Below are 25,160 nucleotides of genomic sequence, written 5' to 3' on the forward strand. Positions count from 1 at the left end.
GGCAAAAATCATCTGTCAGTTTATTGCATTTGTTTTATTTTAATTTTTATCAAATTTATATAAAATTTTAAGTATTTTTATGATATTACTATATTTTTTCAGAGTTAGTGATACTTTTAAATTAAAAATAAGGTGGATATATTTTATCTCAATATTTAACTCTTAAAGATTATGAAGAAATTAATAGATTTTGGAAAATCTATATGCAGCATACTGAAAATAAACTTCCTGCTCAATACAGTAGATTTTCATCACAGTACAGTTCGACCTACCAACCATTAATGCAATTAGTGTACCAAAATCATGTACAAGTCATACCACTCCAGCACTATGGAACTAGTTTTTTATGAAATTATTAGGAGTATAATAACTGAGAATTTATGCAGAGAAAACAGGAAAACCAAAAAAACTACGCAAGTGATAGTAAATTATTTGGGATAGTAGATTATTAAGAATAGTGAACCAAGGTTTGTCCTGGAGTATTACCTCTGTGTTTGCAAGGCTCAAGGAAATTATACATAGGCAATAGGCTATAAGTTGTGACATCTGACATAACGATATTTCATAAAGTACGTAAAACTACTCAGGCTAATTCTCTGATTAGAGTGGAAAACAGAATGGAAAACTATTAAATTCCAGTAAATCTCTCTAGCATAATTTAGTAAAATCTCCTATCTATAGATCACACAGAATCATGCATTTAGGTGTCCCTGTTCTCTCTTTTTACCTATTTCTTCCTTGAATACTACTAAATTACTAGAGCAATATGTTTATTTCAAGCAAAGAAAGACAAATTTGTTGTTCTTGAAATTTAGAGTTAGAACACAAGCTGAGTCAGCTAATGATGAACATTAGAGCTTTGCTGTGTATGGTCTACGAGTTGAACACAATGTTTGGTTGTGGAGAAAAGGTAGAATCTAGCCGTTAGAGAGAAGAATAGAGTGGCTGGGGAGCAGAAATATTACATTATATAGTGCCCTAGAGGGACAGAGAAACCTGCTGACAGAACATCGGTGAGGCACTGTCAACTTCCTTAGGAATCTGTCTATTCTTTGCATATTTTCTCCCTTTCCTCCCGTTTCTCTTTCCATCCTGTAGAATTTTATTTTTCTTGATTTACCTTCCATTAACAGGAAGTTGCCCTAAAACAACAGGGGTATGCATGTCATTCCTGGAGTATGCTAAAAATAAAATTGGCTCATTTCTCATTACTTTTTTATTTTGTTAATGGTTCACATCTTTAGGAATCATTTGACCGGCTTTTAAATAGGACTCATTAGAGACAAACTAAAATATCTGGGTGATGACATTTACATATCTGTATCATTTCAGAAGCTTCACAAGTGATTCTGAAGTATGTTCAGATTTGAGAAGCATTGATTTATGCCAGATAGTTGTCTTGTCCTCTAAAGCAGGAACTATAGTCATTTTGTTTAGTAGAGTTTTAATCAAATATATGTTTAGATATGTCATGATTTTGTTGCACTATTCCCTTATATATTTTATAGGCAATGCTATCACAATCCCAAAAGACAATCCCAAACACCCTAATCCCCAATGTTAAAATCATAAATTATTGAATAATCCAACATATAAAACTCTTGCTCTGAAAGCCTTAATATTGAAATCTGAATGCTAAAACCTGAAAGCCATAATTTCTGCCCAAAAGAAAAAAAAAAAAAAAAAAAAAAAAAGAAAGAAAAGAGAAAAATTGACATAGAAAGCCGTACTATGAAGCAGGGATTATTGTGTTCTCAATTGTATGCAAGATTGCTGCATTATATTTGATGGAAAAATACCTGGAAACCTCATAAAGCACTGCATCCATGTGTCTGGGTATTTCCAATGATTCCTGTGTCAGTCACATGGACTTGGCAGAGAGACTGCTCTCAGGATGGAAACATACCGCCATATTGCCTGGAAGGAACAAGTACAGAGGCTGAATTTGTCTATATCCGAGAGATGGCACGGAGTTTCTCCTTTTGCTGCCTTGAATATTAAAACTTCCATATCACCAGTCTTTTCACTCCAGGATTTAATACTGCTAACCCTCTGACTCTTCAGTCTTTTGTGTTTATGCTGACAGACACACTATCTGACTTCTGAACCATGCTATAGAGATTTCAAGGTTTTCAAGGTACTGTTTTCATGCTATAGAGATTTCAAGGAACCACGCTATAGACATTTGCCAGTTGCACATGGCCTATCACAAAACTTCTCAACCACCATAATGGGTTTGATCAATCTTAGCAAAAGATAGTTTTTACCTGTCACAGTATTTCAGAGAACTGCAAGTATAAAGCTGAGTTCACATAATTACCAACTATAGTGACGTGGGTTGATATGTTTTAACCTATATTTAAGATTACAGTTTATTCATTTAAGTTGCACCTGTGTCAATGTCATTAGTGTACCTGGATGTTTTTGCCCAAAAATGTGTTAATATTCCTATTTTATTGTGTAAAGTAGAGCATGAAGTTTTTTGTTGTTTCAAAATTTCTGTACACTCTCAAGGGGAACTTAGGGACAAATTGATTAAGAAACAAAGAGTTGATTTGAGTCTATCAGCAATACAGTATAGGAGATGCAAATTTCAGAATGAAATGTGCTCCAGAGTCTTAAATTTCAAAAGTTTGAAGACAAAAACTTCAGTGGGAAGGGGAATTGCTGCAGGTTTTGTAAAAGAAGACGGATGTACACAGAGTAGCAGGCTGTCTTATAAGAAAGTGATTGGGTCATTTGCTTATTTATTTATGTGTTTATTTTGGTACCAGGGATTGAACTCACAATCTAACATTTGCCAAGCAGGCACTTTATCTGCTGACTAAACCCATTTGGTCATTTAAAAACTATGCATAGTATAGTTTCTAGAAAGTGAGTGGGGGGAGAAAAGAACAAAAAAATTCAGTGGGAAGGGAGAGAGTTGGGGTGACATGACCTTAGCAGCTATTTATCAGTTTGAAATATTTCATTCGAAAGAGAAACCAGAATTCTCCTATGCAGACTACAGGATATAACATGTTACCCAGGGTGAAAATTTTATTTGAGATAGACATGACTGAACCTTACTCTCTTGCCATCTCAGCCTATTATGTTGCAGTGCCTCAGTGTGTTTCTGTACTATGTGTTTGATTTTAACTTTTCCACATTTCTCAAAAAAATTATATTTTAAATTTAAGTAGTGTCTTTTAAAACATTTTAAAATTATTTTTCCAGAATTTTTTTGACTTTTTATATTTCAAGAATTTAGACTTTTGAGATTTCAGATATAGGGATTTAATGTTAGGGGATTGTAGCATTTGGTATTAAGGTATTTGGGATTGTTTCTTTGGGGATCTTGTGCCAAACCTTTTTTATGAGGCATTGTTTTTTGTCCAGCAGGTTTTCTCTGTACTTTCTATGTAATTATTTGGTATATTCATTTTAAAGCAGTATTTTGGTTGTAACTTTTATTATTATGCAACAAACTTATAGAAGACTTTTTAGAAACTAAGTTATTTTATTGAAGAAAAGATAAGTGGATTATGAAAAAAATTAGACACAAAAGTAGTCACCCCATCACGTTCTGTTCAGTGAGCTATTACAAGTGCTTGCCGTATGTTTTTCTTATTCAGGTTGACTCATTACCATTTCATGAGCTTTTCAACCCTCTTAACTTTAGGCAAATAATGTAAAATCAGATTTTAAAAACTTATTTAGGCCATGATGGTTCAGGCTATGCAAAAGAAGTCAAAGTTTAAGTTTTATATTATTATTTCATTTGAATAATATACATATTTATAACTAGGAAAAAGCATTCAGAGTAATTATCTAGTATTAATGATTTAAACCAGAAAATGAAAAGTTGAAATTAAGTTCTAAACACTTTGCAGTTTGAAAGCCAAGATCACTGGTCAAAGGAATGAAAATTCTAAAAAGATACAAATAAGAGTTATGTTGTATTGTTTCTAAACATGCATAAATCTTTCCTAGGTGATATATACTGTTTTCCATTTCTTGTGAGAATTTGAAAAGTAAAAAAAAAAAAAAAAATCATTTTATATCATAAGGGACTTACATGAAAATTGTTTTTTGATGACAGAATTTGTAAAGCATTTGGCTAGATTGCCAGAAATGCTTGTAAATCTCTTTCTTGTGAGGTTCTTAAAAATGTCATCATGTGTTCTTTTTTTTGGAATGTTAAGACTGTATCATCCTAAGGAGAAGAGGAACAAAGTAATTTGACCTCTTAATGTCCTTTTCATCTGCCCTATTTCAGCTTGCTGTGTCTGAGAAGGAAATATAAGCAAAACCTTTTAAAAATCTTGGCAAAAAAAAGAAAGAAAGAATGAGTTTATGGCAAGGCATGTATATAAAATGCATATAGAGCGTACTGTTAATTTCCCTAACATTTATTTCTGCATATATATTGCTTTGAACTTTAAAAAAGAAGCTCAGTTTTACCTGTACTATTGTGTTTAGAAGTTCAGTGTCTACTGAGAGGCTGAAGTGTTAGTGTCCTTAATGAGCTCCTGAAGTGTTAGTGTCCTTAATGGTATCTTGGAGTACCATATGTGTCCTTTAATGAAGTCTTTAACTATAGGTTTTCAGAGCCAGTGATGGAGGACATACACACTTAGAGAATCTGTAACAGGTAATGAGGGACTTCATAACCTTTTATAAACATACCTCTGGAGTTGTGCTAACAGTTGCAGCAGTCAAAGTGAGTACAGGGTATGTGGGATGCTTTACCTAGAAAGTGATAATTCTTCTGGATAGGATGTTAAGAAGTGCTCAGTCACAGGTTCCCCAGGGCTTTAACAGAGCAAAAATAAATTTGGAAGAGCTTCCAGAACATGAGGTTGTGCAGAGAATACAGGTAAATTGGTACTTTAAGAAAATATTGATTGTTCAGGATTTTAGATTCTGGTTTACGAATTTGGTTGTTAACGTAGGGCAAGAGTTGGAAAACTGTGCCACCTGTTTTTGTTTATCAGATTTTAGTGAAGCACACCCCTGCCCATTTTTCTATGTGTTGTCTGTGTATGGCTGCCTTGTTACTATAGTGGTAGAGCTGGGTAAAACAAAGAATGTAGCCTGCAAACCATTGTATTTTTAATATCTGGCCTTTTGTAGAAAACATTTGTCATGACTGCCATGAATATTTTTATTTTGTATTGTCTTCCCTGGAGTATGGCTTGATCAGATAAGACTTAGTTAACAAGCTACCACAACACTGAGAGACCTCTAGTTTCTTGGGATATCCTAGTTCTTTATAAATAGATGTCCTTCATCAAGATGTCACTTGAAGAATGAGTAAATCAATGAATGCAGATAAAGAGTTGTTGGGTGCATAGGATGTTGTAAGAAGTAAATTCATATTTCAGTGACAGATAATAAAAACCTGAGATAGGGGTAATAGGAGGAATAGTGAGCAGGGAGTATAAGTTAAAAATTGTTTAAGAAATGTAAGTGGCTGGACTTTATCATTTTATTCAGTCAGTCATTTATTTATTTTGCCAATTCTTTATTGTGAAGCTTTTAGTTACAGAAATTTCAAATTATATATGAGAACAACTATGTAAGAACCATTTTCAACAATAACCATCTTCCAATCATATTTTATCTTTAAAAATGATACTGTTGCTAAGTATTACAAAAGAAAACTGAAAACTAATGTAAAAGCAATTGTTACTGCAATGCCTGCCAGTACTTCTAACTGAACATAAAAGCATACAATCAATATTAATGCATTGACCTGTTTAAACTTAAAGATGGCTGAGCAGTATTTGTCACTGAGTAAGGTGGTGGTTCTTGCACAAAGAAAGTATTCCAGACTACACATGGTGGAGCCTTGTCTAAGACATTCTGCTTTTATGGTTCTAGAAAAGTCTTATTAGATAGTGCATTTTGAAAATATCCAAATGTAATTGCAGTAAATACCACAGGCTGGCAAGACCTGGTTACTTAAGCATCATGGTCCCATTAAACATTTTTAGGGTTTTATATACAAATGTTAGATTCTAAAACTTCTGATCATTACATCCTTTTATGACCTTAATCAATTCATAAGATATGAACACTCAAACAGAAAAGCATGTATAATCATCCTGTGGCTTTAGAAAATTTGAAAACAGTGCAGTCCTGAGTGGACTGAAGGCCATCAAGGTGACCCCTGATTGCAGATGATGGCACCAAATGAAGATGCCATTCAAATGAATTGTTGGCTATGCAAGTACCATCCAGACCAAGAGTTCTGGAAACCCTCAGAATATAAAGAACAGAAATGGCTGAGGTCAGTTACAACAGTAACATGAGAGTAGACTCAGACTGGTCCTGAGTCAGGCATTTTAATACTTGCTACATGAAAATGGAGAACTGGTAAAAGATGAAAATCTGGAGAAAATGCAGTTTCATCTCTACTAAATGATGTTCTGAGGATGTCACTGGTTGAATGGCCTGAGAAGCAGGTTCTGGGAAGAAGCACAATGTGTAGGATACTTATTCACTAGACCTAGGGGACTGATAGCTGTGGAAAAGGTTGAAGTGTTGTAAATAAAAGAGAATAAATGGAGAAGTAGAGTCTCAATAGGCCCCAAAGCAACATTGTCTGATGCCCTTGGATGATTGGAAACAGAATTATTCTTCAGACCTATCTTTAGGTGGACCGGAAGTCCAGGTAATTGTATTTACATATTGGTCAGTGTTGGAAAGTGGACCATCCTGAGAAGGGGCATGGTTTGGGTGAAATGGCTCTTCACAGCTGTGTCTGTGTCTGAAGAAGCTAGGGGCACTCCTTGAAGCTGGAGTCATACTGTTTTGTCCCTGAGGATCTGGGTGCCACATCACAGGCCCTGCCACAGAGGACAAGTTAAATAAGGAGAGCTGAGTGGCCTTTATTTACTTAAAATACTTATTGAACATGTACATGGTGTCAGGCAGCCATCCAGTGCTGGTCAAAAAATATACAAAGCAAGTATTGCATATTGTAGTAAGTATAGTGAACTAATGAGAAGTTTTATGGAGACTACAGGATTGGTGTTTACTTACTTCAAGGAGGAGTCATTATGACCTTTACAGTAACAAGTAATGGACAGTTTGAGTAGAAACACTGAAAAATTTTGATCAGTGAATGGACTAGTTTTGTTTCTGTGTGAGAAAGTTATATATCAACTTATTTTGTTAAAAACGTACTGCTTATTAGTAGATCATTGATCTGTTTTTTTCAGTTTTGGGAATCTTTGCACTTCCATTCTTAAGTGTGATAATCAACCCTGTAAAGCTGACAGAAAAAGTTTTATTATCTTCCTTTTGAGAGTAATGATCCTGGAGTTCCTGAAGATTAGAGTGTGTACATGCAGTCACAGGGGCTGACTGAAGATGGAATAAAACTGAGCATGTCTTTTGACATAACCTTCCATAAGTGTGTTATCAAGTAAAGTTGACCTAACTGATACAAGTGACAGCTGAAATATAATCTATCAAATTTAAATCACTGTCACAGTGATAATACTGTTTGTGGAGTTATCAAACAAGATAGTATTTGAAACCTGTTTATATTAACAAATTAATTCATTGTTTATCTGAAATTCAAATATATTAGATTCCCTATGTTTTAATTTGCTGAATCTGGCTGTGCTAGTTGTATGACTCAAAGGTATTTTCAGCTTTCTATATATCTATGCTGAGAGCAAGAAAAAAGAGAAGAGAGACAGACAAGAAATATCCTCTAACTGCATTTGAAGCTGACAACACTGGAAATACAAGACTTGCCAGATAAAACACCTGTGTTGATGAGCATACCCAAATGAATGTATGATAAAATGAACTAAATCATGCTGAGGAAGTCTGGCTTATACATATTGCCAACTATCAGAAGTAGAATCTCATTAATGTCCTTTCAATCATCTCAGGTGAGAAGACACATGACCAGATATTTTAATGAGTGTAGAGGTGTATCTGGCAGATGGTTTACTATTTTCTGGTGCCAAACAGCAAAAAGTTAGTTGTGCAATGGATCTTCAAATCGTCCACCAGGCCACCTTTTGGGGGACTCTGGAAGCTTGGCTTTGGCCTTAGGATAGTAGATGTTCTGGAGAAAAAGGGACTGGAAATTATTTGTACCAGTTCCCCATAATTAGACACTGTAGCTGTAGGCCAGATGCTGCTGAAAGAAAGTACTTTTCAGACGGAAATATTGCAAGTGAAATTGTGCATGAGCTCCAGAAAAGGTGAACAACGCTCTGTTTGGTGATACAGAATAAAGGTTAGAGGCAATTTAGTCAATAAATTTGAGAAGCATTTTAAAAACATCCATGTTAATCTTAAAGTACACTAAACCCTGAGGCTTGTATTTTCATTACATGAGAAGTGATTAAAGTTCAGACTTGAAAACACTTTTTATTATTTGGCTAGAGTCTTGCTATTAAAGAAAAAATGTATGTCACAGACACCCTGAATTCCTAATAATCAAAGATGGATATCACTATATCACAAAGAATAATAGAAAGTTCCCAAAAGCAAAGTGCAGTTTTTCAAGTGTAAAAGCAACATTATGTGTTTTGTATGTTGTAAATTTGTCCTTTTTCTGTTGTAAGAATCCATGGTGTCCAAATTAATGCATTTGAATATATCTTCTTGATTAGATTTCACTGCGTATAAAAAGAGAAGGAAAAAAATCTATGTACTTAAAATCTACTGATAAGGGAAATTGATTGCATAATTGAGTACTCAACAATATTCAATTAAAGCTCAGTAATGCTCTAATTTTCTTTTAACAGTTGATTAAAGTTGTTTAAATAGATATCATATACATCATTCTATTGTTTATAGAAACATTTCCAGTATTAGATAATAAATTTGTTTAAGGATGCAAATAATATTTAGTAGTTTGGCATGTAGTCAGAAACACAGTCTCCATTATTAGATTGTTCAGTAATCTGGATTTGAATTGTTGCTTCATTGTTTTTTTGCTCTCTGACTTTGGGGAAGTCCTTCACCTCCTTGAACTTGTTTCTAGTTTTCTAAAGAAAGAACAGTCTTTCTACTTCATAAACTGATTATGAAGATTAAAAAGATTAATCTGGAGAGACTTCTTATCATGCAGTCTGGCATGATGAACTATAAAGTATGCCTGACTGTTAGTCATAAAAACTTTATGATAAGGTTTATAACTTCTAGAGAGAATTAGATAATTTCAAAACAACACTTAAAATAAACTACCTGAAAAATAAATTTTTCAGTGTATTTTAGCACTGAAGTAAATAACTGAAAACTATATTTATCAAAACTATGAAATATGCCTAAAAATAGTGTTGATTATGAAAGTAATTAAGAACATATTACAGTTAGCTGGGTTTTGTCGTTGTTATTTTTGGTAGTCTTAGACATTCACATCATATTTTTTTATGTTTATAATTGGTATCTGCCATCTTCTTGCAGGCATCTAATAAATTCTTGTAATAATGATAAATTTGGGGGCTCCTAAGAGATTTGTGCAGAAATACATCTTATTCTTGTTTAAATATTGGTACTTACGATAATGAAGAACCATTTGCTCTGAAGCTATAAATCAAAATTGCATGGCTTGGAGCTTTTTATGTTTGTTCCTTTTTTTTCTTTTTTTTTCTCCTTGCTCTTTTTAAAGATTAATACTAGTGAATGATTTTTAAAGAATTCAACATTAGAATGGGTGCTTACAGCTGCTCTGAACTCATTTCTTGATTCAGAGAAATATTTCCTAAATTCTTTATCAGAACTTTATGCAGAAGTCTATTTTGATTATGTAACTCATATTGGTTACAGATTATTAATATATTTGAGAGAGGAAAAAAAGATACATGAGTGTCAAAGCCTTGAGAAAGAATATAAAAGAATAGAATATACACACATGTATGTGTGTGGGGGGGTGTGTAAGTGGATGGATTATTCATAGAAAATTGTGTCCAATTTCCTTTCATTTATATTTTTGGGATCCAAAATAAGAGGAAATGTTCCCTTTCTTGACATAGGTGATCGAGAAGTAATATAAAATTTGATTCCCTAGAAGTAGAGGGATGGGAAGTTAAAGTAAACATTGCCTTAAAACATCTAGGAAATGTAGAATTCTAGATTAATTCAGCAGCATATATTGCTTTGAAACTATATTGTTTATACCCGCATGCCTATAAGAGAGACTTACTATACACATTACTCTTTGTGGGTGAAGTGGAAAAGATAAAATTTAAGTTATTGAAATAACTTCCACAAATGAAAGCAGTTTTCCCTAACTCATTCCTGGAGGCAATGTTAACCGGATACCAAAACCAGAAAAAGATACAACCAGAAAAGAGAACTACAGGACAATCTCTCTAATGAACACCGATACAAAACTCTTTAATAAAGTACTAGCAAACAGGATACAGCAAAAAATCCAGAAGATTATACACCACAAACCGGTGAGATTCATCCAAGAAATGCAGGGATAGTTCAGTGTACACAAAACAATAAACATAATATACCATATTAACAGAGCCATAAACAAAAATCACACGGCCATTTTAAAAGATGCAGAAGGTTGTTCACCTTTTCTGGAGCTCATGCACAATTTATACCATATTAACAGAGCCACAAACAAAAATCACGTGGCCATTTCAAAAGATGCAGAGGGTTGTTCACCTTTTCTGGAGCTCATGCACAATTTCACTTTGATAAAATAACACTTACTCATGATAATAACCCTACAAAACATTGGAGTAGGTGTTCTCTGCCTCCTCATGATAAGAGCCATCTATGACAAACAGCCACAATTCTAGTAAATGAACAAAAACAGAAAGCTTTCGACATAAAATCAGCAACAGGACAAGGATGTCCACTGTCTCCACTCCTATTCAATATAGTTCTGAAAACATCAGCTATAGCAATTAGACAAGAAAGAAATATAAAGGAATTAGGATAGGAAAGGAAAGAGTTAAATTATCATTATTCACAGATTACATGGTACTCTATTTAGAAGACCCCAAAACTCCACAAAGTCTGCTACATTTAATAAGCAAATTCAGCAGTGTAGCTGGATTCAAAGTCAACACTCAAAAATCAATAGCATTTCTGAATACAAAGTCACTGTGAGTGACCTTAAGGAAAAAACACCTTTCAGAATAACATACAAAAAAAGGAAATACTTAGGAATCAATCTAACAAAAGAAATAAAAGATCTATGTATTGAAAATTACAGTTCTCTGAATAAGCATATCAAAGAGGATCTCAGAAAATGTAAATATATTCCCTGCTCATATATAGGAACCACCAACATTGTGAAAATGAACACACTACCAAAACTGTTATACAGATTTAATGCAATCTAGATCAAATTACTATTACCATACCTCACAGATCTAGAGAAATCATTTCTAAAATTCATCTGGAATCAGAAGAGACCAGAATAGAAAAGTTCATACTGGGCAACAAAGTCAAGGCAGGAAGCATCACAATCCCTGATTTGAAACTGTATTGCAAAGTTACTGTAATAAAGTCAGCTTGGTACTGGCAAGAATAGCAGACCTAAGGATCAGTGGAACACAACAGATGACACAGACACAACTACAAACATACTCAGCCACTTGTCTGTGACAAAGGAGCAAGCATGTTCACTGGTAGAAAGATAACCTCTTTAATAAATGCTGCTGCAAAAACTGACTTTTCACACGCTAACAGCTTAAACTACTCCCATGCCTATTGACATGCACTAAAGTCAAAATGGATCAAGGATCTAAATATTAGAACAGAAATACTAAATCTACTAGAACACCAAGTAGGTAGAAATCACAAAGACACAGGTATAGACAGAGAGTTCCTGAACAAAAACCATACTTCACAGGAAGTACTTCAAAGAATTAGCAGTGGGGATCCCATCTTATTAAAAAGTTTCTGCACATCAAAAGAAATCACCAACAGAAGTGAAAAAGTTCCACAGATTGGAAAACAGGTTTTGACAACAGTCCTTCAGACAAAAAGACTTCTATCTAAATGTATAAAGAATTGGAAAAATCAGGCCTCCAAATTCAAAGAATCAGTCCAAAAATTGGCATCTGAAATGAGTACACAATTCTCATATGAAGAAATACAAATGGCAAATAAATATATGAAAAAATATTCAGCATCATTGGGCATTCGAGAAATGCAAATTAACACTGAGATTCCATCTCACTCCAAAAAGAATGGCCAAGATCAAGAAATCAACTGATAACAAGTGCTGGTGTTACTGTGGGGGAAAATGAACTTTTCTGCATTGTAGGTGTGAGTGTGGACTGGTGCAACTACTGTGGAAATCAAGGTGGGGATTCCTCAAAAAGCAGAATTGGTAGATCCCATTTGACCCAGCTATCCCTCTCCTGGACATTCCAAGAAAATTTTAAAACATCTTACCACACTAGTATATGTGCATCCAGGTATATAGCAGCACAATTTGTAGTGACCAAATCTTGTAAACAACCCAAATAGCCATCAACCAAGGAATAGATGAAAAGATATGGTATTTTTGTACAATGGAGTACTACTCAGCTAGAAAGAAGGATCTCCTCAAGGCTTTTATAAGTAAAAGGATGTGACTTGGTACTCATAAGTGAAATAAGTCAGACTCACATGTGTCGCTACCATATTGTCATCCTAATGTAAGAAACTGAAAGAGTTAAATAAGATACAAAATCTTCAATAGATATTGTTAAAGAGCAAGAAATTGCTCAAAGGAAAAATACAACTGGGATAGCAGAAAGGACAAAAAGAAGAGGAAAGGAGTATTATGTGAATTTGTGTGTGTATATATACACATACATAAGATAGCTAAGATGACTGTGCTGCTAATTCTATTAGTTCATGGAAAAGAACAGTTAACACACGGCTTGATCAGTTTTACATGTCTATATGTGATAATCTAAGCAACTCTTTTGAAGATAACCATATGCAGTATAGCAACCATTGTTAAACTGTCATGTTGTATTGAAAGCCTATATTGTTATTCTTTGGGGGTTTTGTTATAATTGTTGTCTCTTTTGTTTTTCTTTTCTGTGTTTTTTTTTCCTTGAAAAGATACAGCAAATAACAATAATGTTAGAATGTAAAGGCATGTGTTCAGCTGGTATTTCAGAACATTTGGAAATCAAGGGAAAGATAAAGCAACCTTCTACAGTTATAGACAAAAGAGACTACAATGTCAATAAGAAGCAATAACCTTTTTGTGTTAATAAAAACATCTTGATCATAAAATATTAGTCCCATATGTCAAATGTTCAACAGAAGTGACATAAAAGTATTAGGACATGCCCTAAAGGGCTCTGTGCCAGTGCTATGCACAGCAAAGGCACCCTTGGAAATTAGTGTTGGCCTCTGCTGGACAATAAATCTGCCTTGGCTCAATAGACATCAACACACAGACCAAAGGAAAGTAAAACTCCAGATGAGGTGAGACCAGATAAAATAAAGCACAGGAAGTCAGAGAAAAACATTGCTAGACGTTTCTATGGCAGTCTCCTACTACAGCATATCTGGGCCAGTCATCTGCTGATTATCTTTGCACTGACTCCATACTGACTTTCTTGGACCTTTGATGCATATAAGTAGTTATATATACTTAAGTAAATATCACTTTATCACTATAACTTTTTTTTTTGTTTTGTTTTCTTATTTTCAAAAGGACAAGGGGCCCTACACAGGGAATACTGACTAAAAGATAGGTGGTATTTCAAAATAGCTAGACTTTTTCTAGTTCTAATCCTTTCTCTAGGATTTCCTTTCTCTTTAAGCTTTGAAAAAGACAATGAAGTATCAACGGGAAGAAATATGATGCCAAGAAAAATTCTAAATTCAAGACTCACCTGTCTGATCAAAAAAAAAAAAAAAAAACAACTTATTCCCTTGTCAGAAAGTATTATTTTCTTTTACTTTGCAATTTTAAAAAATCAGTTTTCCTGAAATTTGGTAGAGAATGTTATGATCAATTTTGAATATAAGGTGGTTTCTGAAAAGTGCTGATTGTATCAGAGAAACCTACAACTTCAAGGCAGAAGTAGGGACACAAAACTTATTTGGAAAAACTTGAGGAAAAAAGAGACTTGTCCTGAAAATACAAATCAACAAAATTGTTCCACATATTCAATGAACTTTTTAAAACACAGAACATTTCTGAGGATCTTGGGTACTAGCTGCCTTTTAGAAGAAAAATAGAAGAAAGGAACAAATTTTATGCATGTTGGAAACAGAAATAGAACAAGTAGATAGAAGAGACAGGTAATTAACAAAATGCAAAAGATTGAAGATCACATCACTGTAAAACAAACACCAGTTAAACAGATCTCCAAAATAGTACCAGTCTAATTGGTCTTAACTTGCTAATTAGTGACACAAACTGCCATAGTGGATCAAACAACAAAACCCAATGGTATGTAGCATAAAAGATTTCATGCAAAAAGATATTCATAGAGTGAAAAAAAAATTGAAGGATGGATAACAACATCTCATAAAACGGAAGTCTGAAACCAAGCAATGGCAGCTGTACTGTTTTCATACAAGGTGGACTTCCAGTCAAAACTGATCAGAAGAATTAATATCACTAAATATTGGCTAAGGCAATAATTCAACAACAAAGCATAACAGTTGTGAATTGAATACCAGCATACACAGTGTCAAAAAACAAACTCTACTGAACATAAAAATCACATAAAACATTAGCACAATCATGTTTGAGTACCTCAGTACCCCAATATTGCAAACACACAACCAACTAAGTAAAAATCAGCAAAGAAATATGAACATATCGACTTAATGGATATTACATAATATTCCAGCAATAATAAGAGTATAAATTATTCCCAGGATAAGGAACTTTCTCCACGATCACATCTTGGACAGGAAAGCATGCTTAAAACTGTATGTAAGAACTGAAATTATCTCAGGCATGTTATCAGATCACAGTGGAATGAAATTAGCAATCAAAAATTAAAGAAACCACAAAATCACTAGCAATAAAAAATGAAAGAAACCACAAAAAATGCAAACAATACACCCTTGGATAACTCGTGGGACACAGAAAAAATTGAGGGAAGAGTTAAAAAGACTCTAGAATCTAATAACATCTGAAATAGTAACTGATAACATAATAGAACACAATGAAAGCAGTCCTAAGAAAAATAGGTGTGAATCCCTACTTTACAAAATCAGGGCAAAACATTACATTATTGTATAACATGATGATGCACTTATATATCCTAGAGAAGCAAAAATACAAATGCAACACTAATACAAGGAAAAAAATATAGAGTGCAAATGTCTGAAATTATGACTAAAATGAATCAAATAGCTAGTTCTTTGAAAAAATAAACAAAATGGAAAAATTAGTAATCAAATTTAGCAGAACAAAAGAGACCTATAGTAACTGCAATTAAAAATGACAAAAGGAAATTAATAGCAGATACTACAAAAATCCACAAAATTATTACTAGTTAAAAAAACTTGTACTCTAATGAGTTGAATATCTAAAAGAAATGAACAGATTACTATAACTTCATTACATATGAATTAATAAACATAAACCAAGAAAATGTAAAAACCAGTAACAGGCAGTAAATTTAGGGCAGCAATAAAAACATTTCAATTAAGAATGGCCCAGATACAATGGATTTACTGCTGAGTTCTCTTCGGACTTCAGGTAGGACCCAATTCCACTACTTCTCTAGATCTTTAATGAAATTGAAAGAGAAAGATTATTGCCAAACTTATTATGAAAGTTAGCATTACTTTGATTCTAAATCCAAACAAAGATTCAACTAAAAATGAGAATTACAAGCCAATCGCCCTGATGAACATAGGCATAAAATTTCTCAATAGGGTACTAACAAGGCAAATGCAAGTACATCATTACAAATACCATGTACCATGACCAAGTATGTTTCATCCCAAGGATTTTTACAAGTTCAGCATACACAAATCAATAAATGTAATACAGCACACAAACAGAAACAATGACAAAAACCATATGATCATCTAAATAGATTTAGAAAACATCTTTGAGACAACCCAAAAATCCTTTCATGATAAAATTCCTGAATTTTATCAGAGAGGTAAGAACAACCTTACCTCAACCTGATGCATTTCATGAAAAAACTTACTCCCAAAATTACATTAAATTGAGAAAAAATGAAAGCATTGTTCTAAAACCAAGAACAAGACAAAGATTTCCCCTGTCACCACTCCTGTTTATACTATAACCAGAATAATCAGGCAATATATAGACGTAAAAGGGATACCAGAAGAAAGAAAGAAATCAAACTATTTGCAGACATGATATTTTAGAAAGAAGATTCAAAGATTCCTTAAATGAATAAATATTTGAGTAATATAGCAGGATACAAAATCAACACACATATTAATAATATTCATGTATGCCAATACTGAACCCACTGAGAAGGAAAATACAAAAACAATTTTATTTATAGGAGCTTAAAGAAATTTGAATACCTGGGAATTAAACTAACCAAAGTAGTGAAAAATCTATAAAAAAAAAAAGAAAGCCTATAGCACTCTGACAAATATGATCAAAGAGGTACTCCTAAAATGGAAAGGTATACTATTTCTATATATGCAGAACCAACACTGTCAACATAGCCAAACTACAAAAATTAGATATGTACATACATGCATACATACATGGCATTCTCAATCAAAATTCCAACAGCCTCGCTCTTAATAAAAAAAAAAACCTCTCAAATTTATATTGAAACACAAGAAACTCTGAATAGCAAAAGCAATCTTGGATTTCTAGAGCAAAGTAGAAGGTACTGTAATCTCAGGTTTAATTTATGTTACAAAGCTATAGTAATAAAATGGAGTAATACTCAGCCATAAAAAATGATGTGTGTGTGTAGTTTCCAGGAAAATCAGTGGCATTGAAATTATAATGTTAAGTGGAATAAATCGGACACAGCAAAACACAAAATATAAATTTTAAAAGCATAAGAAACATGGATAACACAAAATAGAATTATATATCCTATACAAATAGCAAAAGCAACTAGAAATGGATGGGGAGAGGAAGGTCATACAGAATAAAAGAAATCAAATTCGTTATGGATAGGTACCAACTCCACACAATGAAAATAATACTATGTACAGCAAACATTTAGCTATCAACAGAAACAGAACAAAGAAAATTCTACATTCAAAGCAAGACAAAATTTGTTAAGTCACTAAATCAATGTACGTTTGTGATTTTTTAAAAGGAATTTCTTACGTAATTATAAGGATTCCTATTTTTTTGTTTGGCTGATTAAAATATTATCTCCTTACAGGAAAATGCTTTGTTGAACATACCAAAGGCCTGAATGTTTTATGAGGCTTGACATTGCTCTTTTTATAATCTACTCATACCCAAACCCAACTTGTATCATGTCCTCTTGCTTCCACAAGAGTGGAATGATTGTCTGATTTGTCTTTAGATGTCATAATTTCATAATGCACCTTATTACACATAAATACGTACTCATTTTAACAAATGATTAGGAAATGAAGTCTCAGGTATTCTAAACCCCCAAAACAAGAAATAAAACAAACAGAACTGCTCTCCAATTACACTTCTGTCTTTCCTCTCTAGGAATAAATATTTTTTACTTTAGATTAAAGCTTCTCATTTTAAAATTATAGTACCTATTTTTTTATTTTAAGAATATAATTAGCTTTGTCTGTTTTTGAACATTTTATACACAAAACATTGTTAATATTTTAACAACTCGCTTTGCTCAGTGTTATATTGATTAAGATGTGTATCAGCTAAGACCTGATCATATTATTTAGTGAAAATTTCATTAATACTGCCATCATTAATTATTACATTATTGCAGAGTTACATGGTGAAAATGTAAGTCTATCTTGTAGTAACTGCTGGATGACGTGTGTGTGTGTGTGTGTGTGTGTGTGTGCATACGTGCATTGTATTTGTTGGTTGTGTTTACTTCTGTAACATTTTTTAGCCAGAATTTTACTTGTAACTCAATTTGATAGTTATGCATTGATTGTATAAGTTACAACTGCAAAAAACGGAATATAAGTGAGGTATATATGTTCTGTTTTGTGTGTGTGTTTGCTTCTACTATGATGGTTCCAAAATGTCCTGAACTCATTCTAAATATTTGCTTCCCATAGTGATTTTGATTTTAGGAAAGAACCAGAAAATACCTAGTGCCAGATTCAGTGAATAAGGTAGAAAAAGACATACCAAAATGTTTTTAGGAGCCAGGCTTTCCGGTAGCAGCAAGCACTGTGTGTGAACAACTAAATCAAAGCACCTTTTAGGAGGCTGGGTTTCAAAGGCTGGGTTTCAACTCTTTAAACCACAGGGACACCAAGATAGCTGCTGCTTCTGCCATGACTGGAAACTGCATAGTAAGGCCTTAACATTGGGTTCTGCAAACACATTCCTTACTTTCCTACTGTAAATTTTTATTTTAGTAGAGTAGTAGTTGGCTGTATGTCTCCATACTTGTGCCTGGGGGATACAGGAAGCAATCTTTGTGTTTATTCACTTGGTACTACAAAAGACAATGTGAATACAGGTCAAACCAGGATTTACAACCATGTGGTGCCTCATCTAAAAGGCTTTGCATCATCTACCTGAGCAACACTAGGGAATAGTACACACATATCACTATCAGACTTGTTTTTAAAAATATTTTCCTTAGATATTTCCAGTAAACCTAGCCCAATTCAGTACAATGACATATGAAAACCAAGATTTGCAAGTTTTGGAGGAAGTCAAAAGTGAGTCATCAAATTATTCATGCATGGATGATGGGTTCCACTTCCTTTTAAATTTATTTCATTGTGAATCCTTTGGTTACCTGTCTATGAAAACTCAGCATCTCACTTTTCCCTCATGGTTTCGAATTGTTGTAAATACACAAGTCTCTTCTACCTGGCCCTCTACGGCCAGAGGTGGGACTCAGAATCTGTAGCTTTTCCCAAAGCTATCTTCAAACTTCTGCTCTCACCTTTCGTATCTTTCATCTATGTAAGTGCTTGCATGTTTTCTTACCTTATGATCTTCATAGTTCTTTCTGCATATAGTCTGTCATCTAAACTGCTATATTATCTTTTGATATGTCTACTAAAACGTCCATTTTAACATCCTATCATACGTGTCAAAATTTAACTGCTGTATACAATCAGTATTATTTTGCTATAATTTGTCTATTTCAAAGCTTGACTTAGAACTGACCAGAATTGCATTGACATTTTGAACCCTGCCTAATATGTATCTTACTAGTTAAGTGTTAGAAAATACCCATTAAGTACATTTTGACTTGACTTGATGGAAAATAGAAAACTTACTCATTTTCATCTTTAGTTTCAGGAGCAGCGTTATGTGTCTCATAATCTGGTGACCCTGGGAAGTTGCAGCTTGTTGAGAAAGTCTATTATATCTCTACTTCTATCAGAAATAAACTGCTTTGTTGATGATCTGAGAGCCATCGATCAGGTACATAAAACTTGAAACTGTAATTCTTATTTATAGTTAATATAGCTACAGGATATTATTTTCTTTCCCTTTCTTCCCTCTGTTTCCACCAGGCTAATATTTGCCAGGCTGATAACTTATCTCCAATGTATGTGAAAAATGTTACTGCCTACTTAATTACAGTACCTTTCAAAATAAAACTATGTCATACTTATGTATATGTGCCCAAAGTCCCAATGGTGCCAGCAAAACAGTTTAGATGAATGGTCTTAAGTCTCTCTAGGCAGACAACATGCTCCTCAGACAAAGAACTGAGAAGAGAACTGGATAGGATCCTAAGTGAAGAACAGGTTCTCAAGTCCAATTGTCCTAGAAAATTATCTTACTAACTTTTAAATATCCCATTGCCAACCCACAGACTAATCAAGTTAATACTTGTTTTTGGGATGGGATAACAGGCATTGGTATCATTAAATCCCTCCAAGTGATTCTCATGTTTTTAGGTCATGAAGCAGCCTGTTTATCTATACCTATGTTATATGCCAATTTTGAAAAACATATGTAAGAAGAAAAATAATTCCCATACTTTCATGTTAACACTGGTTTAATTTTGTCACCTCATTTATTCTTACCATATGTGTGGTAGAATTAAAAGGCATAATTGAAAGAAATTAGAGAAGGGTGGAAATATTTTGGGAGAGAGAAAGAAATTTAATAAGAAAAAATATGTGTGCATATGATTTTAAATTGTTTTTATCCAGTGACTTGCATCTAAGGCCATATGCTTAATGACATAGTTTAAAACTATTATGCAATCTAATTGAATTCACTGTGGGACATTGTATATCATCTAGTCAGCAGTTGTTCAAATGATTAGTAATTGCTAAGAGTTTCTTAAGAGATATGGTTCACAACTATCAAGGAGAGATAAATAAGTTGTTTTGATTAAATGGCAAAGAACAAAATGTTGAAGAAAATATGGTACTATTTTTTGGAATTCCAAGGTCAAGGAAGTGATTACAGTAGGGTCAAACTCCCCTTAACCCCAAGTTCTCGCAATGAAAACCTTCATGAAAAAGGATTTGAATTGAAGTAGAGGATAACAGGGTACAGATGCACTGGGATATTATATAACAAAGGGTGTGCCGTGGTTCTACAGATAAAGAGGTCATATCTTTCCATTTAACAAAATGAAGCAATAGGGAAAAAAAATTTTAACTGCATTATCTGTATGGAGAATAACAAGATGTCTAGAAAAGAAATTGTTACTTAATGTAGTATCTCCCACAATAGCAACATAGTGTATTTACAGATCTTACCTAGTTTATTGATAGTGAATGAAAACCTTAGAATAGTTAAACCACTTTACCAATATTGCAGAAAAAGTCTCAACTCAGACTCAGGTATTCCGATTATTAGGACTTATGAAAATAATACTAAAATAATGGCACCATTGTTAATAACTAGTCTTTGTCAGGTATATATGTTCAGTGCTTCATTTGTGTTATCTCAGTCAACTCTTCTAGCTACCCTTCATGATGTTAGTATTGGTTAAAGACAAGGAAACCATAAGCCAGTATTCTTAACTGTAAACAGAAAAATACCTGTGACCAATTTAAGCAGTAGAAGATTCATGAAGACCTATAGAATTGTTGGAAGGGCTATAAAAAGAGACTCCAGGCTGCACTTTCATGAATTAAGCTGTCAAGCATTGCTACTTTACCATCATTATATGTTCATGATGTGACTTCACATGCTTGACTGTCCCAGGGACTGGCTTGTACTACCCCCTGGCTGTCCCATACTGCCTGATGCGACAGGACCATCGGTGGTTCAAGCTGATGGGAATATTTTAACAGGAAATCAAGAAAGTGCTATTACACTCTTGTGGTCCAGAAGATTAGAGTTCCAGGACAATGTATAATATTCATATATAAAAACTGTGATTTACCTTTCCCATTATGTGGCTTAATTTCAACTAAAAATGTTTTCTTTAGTGAAACCAACAACCTATTCAGACCCTACACCAAAGAAGTATAGAAAATATAGTTTTATGTCTTTTCAATTTTTTTTATTTTTTGGTACCGGAAATCAAACTCATGACCTTGTGCTTGCCAAACAGACTACTGAGCTTCATTACTGGCTCTCTTTTCAACTTCTTATTCAAGAAAGGTGGATAATTATTCACACAGTTAGCTAAGCTGTCCATCACATCTAAGTCAGAGGGTCACTAACATGCTTGTAGCGTATGAGTCTGAGCAGGAAAAATATAAAGAACCAATGGCTTAAATACAGGAAGCCATTTACTTGGGATACTCAATACACTGGGTATGAGAGGTATAAGCTAGAGGATTATACAGAAGGTTAAATGTGCTGAAGAAAATAAGCCAAATGCAAAGCAGCATGATTTCATTTCTATGAATTCCTAATATTTTCAAAACTAATGTATGATGCCCCAAATTTTTCCCATTCTGTAGATTTTTTCTTCACTCTTGTTAATTCTTTTGCTGCGCAGAAGCTTTTGATTTTAATATAATCTCATTTGTTGCCTCTTGATATTGTTTTCATGTAATTAGATATCTGTTCAGGAAATCCCTTGTATAGAAGACTAATTTATAGAATACCTAAAGAACTTTAAAAAAAAAACAAAATAAAACACTTAGTCAAAATAAAAGACTTAGTGAATATTAGGATGTTATCAAGAACTATGTGAAGAACAGCTATAGTTTCAAATTATGATAGGCTCACCAGTTCAAGATCGTTATTGTGTGTCTATATACAATGGATAATGACGTGTTATTATAAATTTGATTTCACTTTAGTATGCATTATATCAGGCAGCAAAGAGATCCTATTTAATAAATACTATTAGGAAATTTAGTACTAATAATTATTGTTAATATTTGTTGTGCAGACTCATATATCAAACACCCTTCAAGGATTTTATATATATATTCTTTGCTTAAAAGACAGAATATGTGATTAATTTTTTTCTTATACCATTTAATTTTCCCTTTGACACTGTTAATGAATTTTACTCCCTCTTTAAAGAGGGAAGAGTTAGCATCCCAGAGTTTAAGTTGCCTGGCCATACTCACAGTAAGGGCAGCATCTGTTTATTGAACACAGGATCTGTGACTCCAGAGTCTGAAACGTTAATAATATTAATGCTACTGACTGTTCATCTCAGTTCTTTCATTTCATTGATTCAGTTTTGTTTGCATTTCTTTTGTGAAATATATATATATATATATATATATATATATATACTTCATAGCAGTGAAATTAAAGTAGATAATATAATTGTACCCATTTTAGTATATTGATATAAAATCTGCTATAGGAGCCAGAATTTTGAAAGTTGAGTTTCTCCCCCATTACCCGGCAAATCTTTGGTCTATTTCACTTGTGTGTAGTTTTCTTTATCCTTGAAAAAATTATTTACATGATACTAAAATTGAAAATTTCTTCATATCTTGAAAAATATGTACTTTGTATTATTTTTATGGAATGTTTTATCAATATATTAAAATTAAATTATTTACCTATAATTCCTTTTTAGTGTGACAGAATGATGATTGCCAAATATGACATGAACACTTTATTTTTCTATTTATTTTAAAATAACTTTGACAAAGCAGCCCAGAGGTACAGATGGAGCACAAAAAGTCATGTTCATTCTGTGTGTGTTCTCATTTTCTTGGATTGCATATGGAAATGTTTCTAGCCTAGTTTAAGGTGAGATTTTCAAGTGAATTTTTGGAAGGTTTCTTAAAAAGTAGAATGTGTTGTAAACATCTCTGTTTTATAGTCTAGTAAATTTTGCAGCTTATTTAACCATACTCAAGGAATCATGTCTCAGATCTTGAATTAATTTACAGTAAGTAATTTTTTAGCTCAGAGCTTTCTGTGAAAGACGTTCAGTAGATGAGATTTCCTCTTGCACACACAGCAGGAGGTCTACTTCACAAGGGAAAAAGTGGGGTCACCACCTTCGTTCCTGCAACCTATGTCAAGCTGCTACAGCTTCAGTGCCACAGGAAAGTAGTTCCTAGAACTGAGTAAGCTTAAAAGAAAATTTTAAAGTTGAATTGTTAACATAGAAAACAGGTTTATTTCCTGCAAAAAAATCTGTACAATTTATAATAAATTACAAATTAGTGATAAAATATGTACAGTGAACCACATGTCAATCATAAAAAGCAATAAAGAATCTAATAGAAAAAATGAGTTTAAGAATACAAAAAGATATTTGGTAGAAGAGAAAACCCAAAAGGCAAAGTAGCATGAATGTAGCTATGTGTGATGGTGCACATACCTGTAATCTCAGCATTCAATTGCTATGAACTCAAAGCCAGTCTGAACTACATAGCAAGATCCTGTCTCAAAAAAAAAAAAAAAAAAAAGCAGAAATGATATTCAGCTTAGTGGTACCAAAACAATGCAAATTACAGAAACAAGATTTTATACTAATTATATTGACAGTATTTTTTAAAAATACTTTACATCATATTCCCATGATTATATGGAGAAATGAAATCCAGCTCCCAGTAATATTAAAGATGCATACCTCTTACCTCTAACATACAGCAACTGCATTCTACAAGAGACCCATACAGCGATGCTTTTAAGTATTTTATCATCTTTTTATAGCATAAAATTATAATAAATAAGTATCTTTTGAAATATGATTAGCTCTGATGATCAAAAATGAATGTTCTGTAGTAGTAAAAATAGATAAGCTGGGTTTTTTGAGACAGAGTCTTGCTTTGTAGTGGAGGTTGACCTAGTACTCATGGCCATCCTCCTATCTCAGTTGCGGGAGTGGTGGGATAACTGGCATGCACCACCACAGCCAGCTTAAATTAGGTCGTCATGTATTGAAATTGATAGATTTTGAAGGCATTGTATTGAGGAAAAAGGAAGGGTGAATTATCCGAAAAAGAGAAATACTCATACACCGTTTAAAAAATTATATATACATATATATATATATATATATATATGCAAAATAACTTTTACATATACACTTGATATTTCTAGTATACATATACTTTAAAAATTAATTTTACAATTACAGAAACTAAACTAAAATGTATGAGATTATGCATTTGTTTAGATTTATACATTATGTATACTCAAGAGATGTGTTTTTAGCATTGCAAAGTATTTTTTTATCAAAAAGAATGGTCTCTGGATAACACTAGTGTATTGATTTAAAATAACACTTCACTTTTTAAATTGCTTCTTCACTTTATATATATATATATATATATATATATATATATATATATACATTTTAAATTTTAGATGCAGTATGTATTTCTGTCTAAACACTATGGTTTTGGGTACAGTAGCCAAGCTATTAAAAATGAATAATGCTTTTGGAATATTAATAAGGGTGAATGAAGTCTGAATTGAGAGTATTGTATGCATGCTCATATTAAATGGTTAAGACACATAATGTTTACAAAGTAGATGGAATTTCTGCAGGAAAGTACATTTTAAAGCATATTCACAGGTGAAAATTCAAAGGCTCAGTTATGAACATGAGAAAGTATTTTTCCTTTTAGTTTTCTGTTTTCCTTGTTAAGTAAAATAAAAGCTAAGCAGTTAATTAATACAAATAGAACATGCATATAAAACATTTTGAATCTGGAACAAGTGTATATATAATTTTACTTACATAAAATGAACTTAATTT

The 25,160-nt window shown here is 33.0% G+C and overlaps 1 protein-coding gene across 1 annotated transcript in view; it reads left to right on the top strand.

Moving 5' to 3' along the window:
* Nucleotides 1-25,160, top strand: part of Mei4 (meiotic double-stranded break formation protein 4) — a 176,075-nt gene that overhangs the window by 94,722 nt on the left and 56,193 nt on the right. The window contains exon 4 of the mRNA XM_063226928.1: nt 19,346-19,477. Within this exon, the coding sequence (XP_063082998.1) occupies nt 19,346-19,477 (132 nt within the window). The remainder of the gene's footprint in view (nt 1-19,345; nt 19,478-25,160) is intronic.

The sequence above is a fragment of the Cavia porcellus genome, unplaced genomic scaffold (genome assembly GCF_034190915.1).
Source record: "Cavia porcellus strain 051 isolate PalLab524CR breed Dunkin Hartley unplaced genomic scaffold, mCavPor4.1 scaffold_16, whole genome shotgun sequence".
Taxonomy (NCBI): Eukaryota; Metazoa; Chordata; class Mammalia; order Rodentia; family Caviidae; genus Cavia; species Cavia porcellus.